The 11,982-nt window shown below is 42.1% G+C and overlaps 1 protein-coding gene across 1 annotated transcript; it reads right to left on the reverse strand.

Annotated features, from left to right (window-relative positions):
- Positions 1–60: 60 nt before the first annotated feature.
- PIK3AP1 (phosphoinositide-3-kinase adaptor protein 1) lies at positions 61–11,853 on the reverse strand (the record flags this gene model as incomplete). Its single annotated transcript, XM_010179842.1, has 7 exons — positions 61–266; positions 1,257–1,319; positions 1,455–1,625; positions 3,514–3,609; positions 9,712–9,901; positions 10,850–11,046; positions 11,721–11,853. Coding segments are annotated over 7 exons (1,056 nt in total), but the record flags the coding sequence as incomplete, so codon positions are not given.
- Positions 11,854–11,982: the final 129 nt, after the last annotated feature.

Below are 11,982 nucleotides of genomic sequence, written 5' to 3' on the forward strand. Positions count from 1 at the left end.
GAGAGAGAGAGAGAGAGAGAGAGCGCGCTGTATTTCTTAAACAGTGGAATAAGCCTGTACCTGCTGGAACCGGAATGATTCTGATCTCTTTTTCTGGTTCAGTTGCCACTCCTTAAAATGAAGCACAGCTTCATCAACGGTGAGTATGCCCATTTTCACTTGCTCCTGTAACGTAATCAGCTGCCGTTGACCTGGGGTTTTCATTCCAGCAAATGGATCATATATGCTTGATTGAGACAGGTCCCTTACAGGCCTGACTATTGTCTCTGAAAAGAGAGGAACACCAAAAATATTATTGAACATGTGGCATCTGCCCTCCTCACTGCATACACAGAAACTCAAGCACCCCAGATACAGCAGACATTAAAAAAAATAAAAAAATATCAATGCTACAAACTGAATGTTTCCCTAACCAGAAGAGTGTTTTGTCCTTACGCCATCCTGCTACTTGTCAGGGCTAAAAGCCCAGCTGAGAGGCAGCCTTGTATACAAATATGTACCAGGGATAATCTCTATTCTTAAAAACATAATTTAAGTGAACAGCACAAAACATACTCCTGTAAGTGTTCTGCTTCCTCACTATAAAAATATCTCTCTCAGCAATCTACAGAACAGAGCTTTCACCTTGGCAGTCACAAAGCTAGACTTCTTCTTAGGGAGCCCTTGCAGAGTTACTCCAGAAACAGAAAAATGAAAACTCATCCCACTAATGCTGGTTCTTTGGAACTCATTTGCAAGTTAAAGAGGAGTTCCCAACACATGTGATAAAAGCTCAAATGTGTTTCCAGGCACTCCGATAGTGCACAGAATGAGAGGTGAAAGAAGAAGAAGATCACAGTTTTGCAAGCGCAGAGATCAATGGCAAGCAGTTCATTAAAGGTTAAATCTCAGGAAATAATGATTAACAGGCAGTGACGATATCCAGAAGATCAAAAGTGGGTCATCAGCTCCATGAAGTTATATGTGTCACAGCATAGAAAACTACTTCAACGACCATTATGATCCTGACTGAGGATAAACTCCAAGACAGGGGATATGTACAGTATGTGATAAAAGGATACCCCCCTCACACTCTGCAGTTACAAAATGTTTCCAATGCCACCTAAGGTCAGAAAGCTTGGGCCATCCATATAGGACTATTATCCTCAGAGCCTTATAAAACAGATTATTCTGTCACGTTTCACACAAATTAAGCTACTTCAGCAGATTTGCTTTTGGATTACTGGAAAGATTTTCAGGGTGACCTTCTGACTTACCTTTCTTAACCCTTCCTCTAGGGACATAGAGATTCTCAGGTCTTTGAGCTTTCTGTGCAAAAACTGTAAAAAAAAAAACCTCTTTAGATACTGAAATGCATCTCATGAAGACAGAAATAGCATGGATGCTGCATTTATTTGGCAACTGAAGCCCGGGTCAAGGCCAGTCCACAGTTTAGATCCTGGTACCCAACTCACTTTTGGAGATGTATAGCTCATTGTCAGGCTGTGGAGAGCTGGATTCTGGTCTTGGAACAGGAACAGGAGGTCTGCTGGCCATCTCCTGTGGAAAAGTATCTTGTTCCACTGAGTAGTATACATCTTCACCATACTGTTCGTAAACTGAATCTGGTGCATCCGTGCTACTGCCTACAACACAGTAGAGTTTGTAAGAAAAACAACCTGGCCACTTCACCGAACACTGGATACTTCCAGACGCACTACGTATCACATTCTTACCGAGCTGGCCATTTCACAGGCAGAAACATCCAGTTTTTCAGTGACTTAAAGTGCCAAAGCCCTTCAAGACAGGACTTGATAAAGTCATTAACATCTAGTAACACGTGTTTACCATTAAGCCTGTACCATCTGTTATAGTAAAGACACCATAGTGAAAAATCTTGTAACTGTTTTTAAGAACTCAAGGAACAGTTAGTTCCATTAATTCCAGTTAATTAACATATTATAACAGTTAAATCAAACAGAGCAGTGGTTTCCAAAAGCTACTTATGGTGGTCTACAAAGTAATACCAAATTATTCCTTTGTCTGAAATGAGCAATCACCATCAGCTGACAATATATTGGATCTCAGAACAACATGGCTCAGAGGTAGCTGGGTACACGTCTGTACTTAACAAGCCCAGCTACCATTATACCACCTCATTATCTCACAGAATCACAGAACATTAGGGATTGGAAGGGACCTCAAAAGCTCATCCAGTCCAATCCCCCTGCCGAAGCAGGAACACCCAGGTGAGGTTACACAGGAAGGCGTCCAGGCGGGTGTTGAATGTCTGCAGAGAAGGAGACTCCACAACCTCTCTGGGCAGCCTGGTCCAGTGCTCTGTCACCCTCACTGAGAAGGAGTTTCTTCTCAAATTTAAGTGGAACCTCCTGTGTTCCAGTTTGTGTCCGTTACCCCTTGTCCTATCATTGTTTGTCACCGAGAAGAGCCTGGCTCCATCCTCGTGACACTCACCCTTTATATATTTATAAACATGAATGAGGTCTCCCCTCAGTCTCCTCTTCTGCAAACTAAAGAGACCCAGCTCCCTCAGCCTTTCCACATAAGGGAGATGCTCCACTCCCTTAATCATCTCCATTCTATTCTCACTCCTAACACAACTGCAAAACCATCAAATTACGTCATATCCAATTTAAAAGTTTCCCTCTGTCTGTATGCTAGCAAGAAGAATTAAGAGCTCCTGGACTAATTCCCTATTCTGTTTGTTACCAAGTCACAAGTGAATACCCTAACCACTGGACTGCCTTTCCTTTAACAATGTTGTAACACCTAGTTGAGTCAATGCAATGGAACTGCCAGAGCATTGGTGTTGGCAGGGGAAACAGAAGAAGATATTGAGACCCCCAGACTTAATCTTGCTCCGAGTCCAGCTGTGTCACCCACAAAAAGTGAGTGTGTATCCTACGGAACCCAGTGAGTCGGGAAAAGGCTTAGACAACCCAATCATGCTCAGTGGGGATAACATGGAGCTAAGGTCTGGCTTTGGTCAGAGAAGGCAGAAGAAGCACTGAAGAGACAGAGCATAGATCAGGTTTGGGAGCTTGCAGTTCTGTTCCTCTTTCCAGGCTGATTTTTTTAATTGATGGACTTTTGAATAAAGCATCTACATTAAAAATTCATCACTAGCTTGTGCTCTCTACTTTACACTCAGCCTCTGCCCAGGAGGGGAGCCTGCATCCACATCAGGACACATGAATTAATATCCATCAGCACGATAAGGACAAAAGACAGCCATTCCTGAGTAGATACCAGCTGTGTGCTTGCCCTCACTGGTATGCAGGAACTGGAACTAGAAATCATTCCTCCTCTTCAGGAAGAAACTGATCACACTTATGAAACCACCTCACAAGCTGCTTTTTTCTGTTGTGCCTCATTTGTACCCACTAAAGCAAGGCTGTCCATGTCAAACAGCACGGACTAACTCCTATCCTTAACAGACCAAGGAGAAATCTGAAGTTCCATTTAATTGCTTTAACTGTGCTACTGCCATCCCTCTCTCCAAACAGGTCTTACCTTCTAAAAATTTGCGGAGCATTGAGTCTTTTGTAGTTAGAGAAACTTCATTTCCAGCAACTGGAGTGTCTGGTTTGGACTGAAGCATCTCCACATCTGGAAAAAATCAGAAAGATTAACCTGTTGATTATGCCCTTAAACATGTGGAACAATGTAACAGAATATAATAAAATGATGTGATCTTTCTGACTGGACCTTTGGTTTACGGTGAAAATCAAAGAGGAAGCCCTCTGCACAAATCTCTGCCAGCTGCCTGATGCTTATGCTTAAGGGTGACTGATGCTGCTTACTGAGAAGTCCTGACAAGGTTCCAAGCAGGCACTGAGGATTAGCTGTTATTGAGAGTGTGTTGGCCAGGTGAAGGTTTTGGCCTCTGCACAGTGCTCCTGAGAGGACAAACTGAGTGGAAACACTGTGATTTGGCAAAACAAGACATTAAGGGCAATTTACCCATGACACAGAAGATAGTATTTGTTTAGTTTATTGCATAAAATTCAAAACAACTGGCTGAATTAATCAGTTGGACTGGGAGGTAGTTAGAGAGTCAGGTGATAATTTAGTATTGAGAAAGGAGTGACAGCAAACTATAAAATACTTGGTTAAGTCAGTGTTTTGACATGGAGAATTCTGATTTAAAAAAAAGAGTCAAACTTATTGTAACTGTAAAACTAACCCTAAAACTAAACTGGTAGGTAACTATGCTCCCAATGATATTAAAACCAAGAGTGATATAAATTAATTGTTGAGACTTATTGTGAAATATCTATTACTATGTAAACTAGATGGTTTAGGTTACATGAAAGAACATGAAATATTTCTCTACAAACATCTTTTAAATATTTGCTGATCTTTCTTATTTTTTTTCCTGCAAGGCTGAAGAGATTACAAGAAAGGGACAAGAATACGCTAGCAAGATTTTGCTTTGTTAGAATGTTGTGGGGGTTTTTTAAACAATAATTGTCAAAGAATCCACTGACAGTCACGTGAATGCAGCCAGCCTAGCTTTAACCTCACAGGAATACCTCCAGCATAGCCACAGCAATACTGCATGCTGTGTGGACTAACTACATCACAGCAGCTTCTCAAGAGCTCTGCAGTCCATGCCAAGCTGCAAGCTGCTGGAGCAAGTCTGCTCACCACCAACCTAACATAAAGTTCATTTAAGTATGGCTGCACTAAAAGGAAGCACAGATTTGACATTTGAGCATCCTAAAGAATCAGCACTACAGACCTGTATTTCTCTGTAGAGTGATTTTTCCACCCTGCAGTCACCTTGATTATTTTTAACATAGCTTTTAGAAATGAACCTGTACCAAATACAGGCCCAGAGGAAAGCCACTACTTTATGGATTTGGGGGCAGAACAGAATGCAAGAGGTGTACAAAGTTCCTTTCATTCTCTGTGGAGGGAACAGCACCTTCCCAGTTTTGGCTGTGGTCTGCAGGACTACTAACCAGCAGTGCAATAGGATACTGCAGGGTTTGTTTTCTATCATATAGTTAATGTAGTTAAATTCATCAACTAATTAGTTTTCCTTAGAAGACATGATTGCCACCTCACTACCCTCTTGCACAGGGGCCTGTCTTATGTACAGATGAGACCTAACATCTCACCCATGTACCAAAATTGAGAAGAAGTTCTCAACTTCATCGACACCTTCTGTTCCAATTACTGCAAAGCTCGGCTAGTGAGATAGGAATGACAAGAAGGTGGCACACACAAACTTTGGGTATAACAGGAAAGGTCCTCAGACTTTTCTGAGGCTATTGGGGAAAGTTGGTCTGAAAGGTTAGTGGGAAGAGGGTTAAGTAGTTCTCCAGTGTCAGAATTTAGTAGCTAAAAGATATTCATTCAAAGAGTTTCAGTTTCCCTTGGCAGGGTTTAAGGCTTCAGAAGGGAGCTCAACCAAGCTGTGAGCAGACAGACATACAGAAGATGAGTTGTGATCTACAGACCCTTCACAAGAGCTAAAATATCCATGCGGGGGCACCCTTTAGAAAGTAATAACACCCTTCCGCTTTTAAACATTTGAACACATTGGGTATTCTTGCATGTGAAGCAGGCTACCACTTTACAGAGACCAGTCCTTTATTGTACAAGACAAAGGCTTCAATGCCTTGGCATAAATCACAACTCAGGACTTCCTAAGCAGTTATTATTTTGTGCAAAATTTTCTCAGCAATAACAAGGAGGCTGCTGTTTCTGCATTAACTAAGGAAAAAATAAAAATCAACAAGGACAGTGTTGAAAGCATAGCCTCAAGAGAATAAAAATTGTGGAAGAGGGAGAGGACATGCAAGAGAGTAGAATAAGGGCATCACAACCTATATGTGAACTAACATATACTCTTCAGGTGTCGGAGGTCTGCGTATTACAGGACAATAGATATTAGTTGGCTGAAACTCTCTAGGATAAAGGATTCCATTTCTGCACGACACTCACACTAACTGGGGTCTGAGTTCATAGACAGGGTTCACAGCCCATAGATTCGGAAACAGTGCTGAGAGTCTGGCCTTGTTTCCACCAGCCCTTGGCCACTGCCACTGTTTGACCTTGGACAGAGGAAAGAGCCCAACTCTTTCCTCAAGTAAAACATTGTAACAACAGACACACAAACAAACGCAGTTCAGTCTTCACACAAATCAAACAAGTTTTCAGCACTGAAAGTCCTTGCTCTCAGAGCTTCTCCTGCACACAACTAAAAATACTCATAACACTGTTTTGCAAAAATCAGCAGGAGATGCTAGTGAAAGGAAACCAGAAAAAGCAAAGTACTTTATCTGATGCTGCAGTTCATACTACCAGATTGGTATGACGGAGATTAACTCTCCCTTCTTGCTATTCAGCTGCTCTTTGTCAGTGTGTGACTGACTTAGCCAAATGGCACTTACCTGCAATCTGCACCAACCTGAAGCATATTCTCGAAAATGATATTTGACTTTACAGGTATTTGAGAAATGTAATAAGAGGGAAGTGCTCTTCTGAAGCAGGAACAATTAGATTAACATTAACAAATTAAATAAGGCAATTCAATCTCACTACTAAAGAACAGCAAACAAGGTAACAGCAGAAGCTAGCAAGTTCCCAGTGATTTGGTGAGAACTTTATGTTCTACACTGCTCAAGACATTAAGACAAACCTGGGAAAGGACACTCCCCTCCAGCAGAAGGGGAGGCAGCGTTCTGTAGATGAACAAAACCTTTTATTTTTTCTTTTTAATTCAATCTTTTATCTCAAAACTTAAATAGACAACTAACAACTCAACACAGGTGTGTGCAACTCTCATGCAGCATCAGTTTCAGCAAAATCAGGCCCTTGCACAGCTTCTACACTTACTTTATCAATGTTCCCCCAGGAGCAAATACAGAGAGAAACAACAATACATAAAAATGCATTGAAAAATGAGAAGTGGGATGAAGAACACAAGAACTAACAGAACACTCCAGTGTTCGAGTATTTGCTGCTACTTTTAACTCATTACAATGGCTCCAGCTCTGTTACCTTATCCTCAAACTAGCTCCTGCCAGACAAGTTGACCCTGTGGTATCTAACCTTCCTTTGATCAGTCTCTGAAAGTGTGGTGGAAGCACATCGATCACAATAAACGGGCATGCTGCCACAGTACGACTACACTTAAAACAGCCGAGGTACTCTGCTGCACCACTGCCATAACTACTCAATAAGGACTACTCTGACCTGGAGAAAGTACCTCAGTAGAAGTTGATTATCATTGCCTAGGAAGTTTTTCATCCTCGCAAACCTTTAAATCAGTACAAAAGCTTGAAGCCTTTATTTGTGATGGCAATTCTAAATCAGCCAGCACTCCCACTAATTTCAGTGAGGGTTTGCCTGTGTGCTGGTATTCTAAATAATATTTAAACACCTTCACTTTCAGAGAACCAATCTCAGTGCTGAGCACTGTGCCAATTCAATCTTACCTGCTCAGACAAGCTATAAGTATTCTTCAGGCAAAGACTAGCAGACTACATAAGAAAAACAGAGATTTTTCAGTAAAAGACTCCTGAGTGGAAGGTAACAGATAAGCACGCAGGAGCAATACACTAGAACTCCAGAAGAAGCAGGAAACACACTCACATTCCTTGCTGAGCTATTACAGATAAGCCATGTACAGCATCTCGCCAATGAGGAAAACATTTTTAAAACAGACTCCCTCAGCTCTGCTTTTCAGTAAAGGAATCATAAGCACCTACTGCAGGGACAGCTTGAGTTACCTCTCTAGTTCTACTAGCCCTGCAGAGCCTGCAGCACATTTGCACACCATGAGAACTTTAAGGTGCTGATCCCAGAGACCTCTGCCACACTGCTGATGTGGCTGTGCTTGCAGAAGCTACCCTCAAGGACATACATCCTCTGGGATTTTGCTACTGAGGGCGCTTAAGGACAGCAGCCTGACTTAGGCTTCAAACGCACAACCTTTCCCATCCCATAGCAACCTTTCCTGGCTCTCCATCTCCTGTCAGCCAAGTAGGCTCTGTTTCACGTGTTCATCCAAAACACCAGCCAAGTTCCCTCCTGAGATCTGTCAATCACAGCAAGTGAGGGTATGAAAACCTGTGTTCTCGAATTGTTTAACTTAGTGTGGCTTGTTTAAAGAAACAGGCAAGAGGACACACACACAAGCAGATGGAAACAGCAGACTCAGCAGACTGAGGGAGGTGATGATCTTCAGCAGGGAAGAAGAAACAAGTGCCTTAAAACAACTAGTTATTCCACCAACAGGTGGAAGGTGCAGATTTTCTTGACAAGAAGCAATTCTGATCCAAATCTGAACCAATATGAGAATATTTTCAGAGAGGTGTTTCAGAGCCCAGTTCAAAAGTGGTAAATTACAGGAAGCTTGATTTGCATCCATGAAAGAAAAGAAAATCCCCTGCACATTTTCTGGGGGATCTGGACATTTCAGGGGTGGAAGAAGACAAGCATGTTTTTAATCCCCTCCACAGACTTAAACAATCAGCCCCATTCAGGGGTGCACTGATTGCAGACAGAGCTTCTTAATATCTAGATACTCTCACTCTCATTACTGCAAACAACAGCAGCTTTGTCCCTTAGGAGTCCAACTGGCCTTACTGCTTATCTTCACCTGAAGGCAGGAAAATCCTGGTTTTAGTAGTAAAACTATCCCTGCAGCAGCCAAAAAAAGACTTTGAAGAAGAGAGTTCATGATTTCAGGCAGAGAGCCAACAAAGTCTTCTGGACTCCATGACCAATGAAAAAGTGTTTTATAACATCATTTAATCTAAAAGAGGAGAAAACCATCCCAAGACAGATATAGTCCACATAAGCAAAAGCGTTTCAGTAAGAAATCCCTTCCTCTGGGGCAGCACGGTTAAAACTGCAGAAACACTAGAAGTCCTTTTGCAGGTATTTAAACTATAATAAGCTAGATTCTCTGCTCATCATGGGAATCATAAAATATATCGGTGGGATGAAGCCAGACAAAATAGGCAGATAAGTAAGAACAGCAAATTTACAGTTGCTTAACACAGGTACTTAATATTTGCAATCGACCTCACTGAATATTAATGCAATGGTGAAAAAGTTAAACATCTGTATATTTATCACAATTAGCTCTATATTTTTAGCAATAAACCAAGTGGATTAAAATTACAATTTTTCAATTATAATCTTTCCAGTATCCATATTTCTAGATGTTCACCTTCATTTGTTCTCAAGGTGTAGAGGTAGAAGCTCAGCTCCTGTTTTTCAGTTTACCCCTTGTCAGTAAAATCACACCTTACAGAGTGTTCTTTTCCACCAGTGTCTGTAAGACAGTGTCCCTACCTCCCTGGATCAGGATGGAGAAGCAGGACATGGCAGAAAATTTGGTCTCTTCCAAATGCTGATTCACTTGCTCAGGGTTCAGGGAGTTTTCAATGCACTGAGGAAACAGCTCTTGATTTTGTACACTGGCAATCAAGGAAGGCCTGCTAATATCAGAACTGGAGCACAGTTTCCTTGTGTTGAGAGCAGAAAAGGTATAATCAGCCCTTACTCTGAAACTCAACTGAGGTGCTACTGAGATATCAGCTCAGGCCTCTTGGATAGTGGCTCTGAGCTACCTGATCTAGCTGAAGATGTCTCTGCCCATTACAGAGAAGCTAGACTACGTGACCTTTAGAGGTCCCTTCCGACCCAAACCATCCTACAATTCTGTGATTCTAGGAATATACATACAAAGGTCTTCTGGGGCACCAGGGACAAATCCAGCCATGGATTCATAAAGCTCTTCATCGGAGCCAGGATTCAAGGAACATTTCATCAACAAATCAGTTGACAGATGAGCCATGGACTCATAAACAGACTCATCTTCCTCGCCTTGCATCAGCTCTTCCTTAATGTGACTCTTGAGCATATCTGCAGTTTCCTGGAGAAGAAGGAGAGCAAGAAAAAAGTTCAAGTTTCATTTAAATAAAGAATCTGGAGAATCAAAGCTAGCAAAAGATATCTCACTCTCCCATCACTGAAAAAAAACCTTCTAAAAGCATCCCACTCACTCACTCATAGTCTTAACTAAGGCTCCTCAAAGGAATTAAATCCTCTCTATGCTGTCTGGGCCCAGCCTTCAAGATCTATGTTGTAATAATAGGTAATGAAGGTGAAACAAGTTGGTGCTGACATTTTGAATAGCCATTACAGCCTCTCACTCGCTCAATTTCACATCCTACCTGATGTCTGCAAACTCCTAGAACATAAGCAAAGCTCATTCTAAAAATACAAATGTTTGTGAAAGGCTATTTTTGGGTCAGCGTAGCTGACCACTTACAAAAAAGCAAAGTTTTAGCTTTGGTGTAGATTCGGTTTCAGTTTCTTGGCATTAGCAGCAGCACGTTAACACCCAGAGTGTGAGTACACAGACCCTTTTCTGTGAGATTAACAGGAAACCTCACAGCAGGCAGCTGTTCGTGTAATACAGGCAAGTTTCGATTCACAGGACAGCAGAACCTTTTCTCACATATTTGCAACATGGAGTGCAGGGAGTGGAGTGGGGTGGGGGGACAGTGCAGATTTTCACCAAACCATGCATGGGAGAAAAATGCAAAGCTTCATCCCAACCTCCTTCCCAAGTTCCAACTATGCCACAAGCACAGCTATCTTAATCAGTTGCAAAAGCCCAAAGAAATCCCCAAGCTCCAGAGATGTCCAGTCTGGAAGCTTTCGTTAAGGCTTGATGTCTGTTTTCTACACCCTACCACACCACACTGCACCCTTTACTACCCCATAACTCCTGTTCCCACAACACTAAGTACCAAGCTTGGTGCCACTGCCCACATCTGCTGTTGGACAATGCAGAAGGACTGCTGCTTCCTCTTACCACATATTCATCAATGAATTGGCGGAGGTCCTTAAAGCCATGCTTTTCTGCTATGGTGTTTGGATAGTGGCCGTATTTGTTGGCTACACTGTAGGCCTGCAGTGCTCCAGGGCATGTAAGCAGCAAGGCGGTGAGGTTCTTCAGCCCATATCTTGCAGAAAAGTGAAGCAGTGTTGGCAATTCCTCATCCCTCTGATCTGTGAGGACAGGAGCCTGTTAGAATCTAAGTTTCTTTCCACTAGCAATAGAGCCAGTGCATGAGAAACACAATTACTAGCAAATACACAGACCAAAGCAGGTGTGAAAGCTCTGAAAAGTATATACAGTTTAAAATGGAGCTAACTGCACAAACTAACTGAGGTACCTAGCACATCTCCAGGCTTAAGTCCTATGACCCTCAGGGGATCCAGCTGCTTTAAGGCAACCACATCATGGTGTCACACCAGCCCAGTTGCTGAGTGCCCACTGTGCACACCTTAGAGCAGAGTAATGGGGTTAGGGGAAAAGTACTGGGCTGGGGAGAAACACCACATGGGACTGGGAGAAGAACAAGAAAGAAAATATGGGTGACATTTTGAGGACCATCATCTTCTCACTTTGATTGTGTCTGAAGCTGTTTACATAGCTGCATCTGCCACAGCGCAAGGAAGTGAGACTGATGTATGTAATAAAAAGAGAGTCACCTGATCCAAATAGCAATTCCCCTTCTATAGGCATCATCAAAAATTTAGTTACCTGGCTGAAATCTAAGATTTTTGAGACAGCCTGTGCAGGCACCACACACTACAGTGTTAAGGCACTCCAAGGTAAAATAACTGATAGAGATGAAGTTTAAAAATCAATTTAAAAAAATTTCGAAATTTCAACTTACTTGTTGTCATATCTTCTTCTTCCAGCTGGTTGATTCCAAACAGGTGCAAGCCACTAGCAGGGATGTTCTTCTTCAGTGACTCAGTCAACAGTTTGTCCAGTGCTTCTATGCTGTATGGCACAATTTTAAAGGCCTAGAGATAAATGGGACAGGGAGTCAGGAGATTCAGTTAAAGTGTGATTGATAAGGAGTTTCTTTATTTAGCACATATCAGAAAACAGTAGGCATAAACATCTTATCTCCTTTTATGACGAGGTGACCT

This window comes from Mesitornis unicolor, unplaced genomic scaffold (assembly GCF_000695765.1).
Source record: "Mesitornis unicolor isolate BGI_N332 unplaced genomic scaffold, ASM69576v1 Scaffold54432, whole genome shotgun sequence".
Taxonomy (NCBI): domain Eukaryota; kingdom Metazoa; phylum Chordata; class Aves; order Mesitornithiformes; family Mesitornithidae; genus Mesitornis; species Mesitornis unicolor.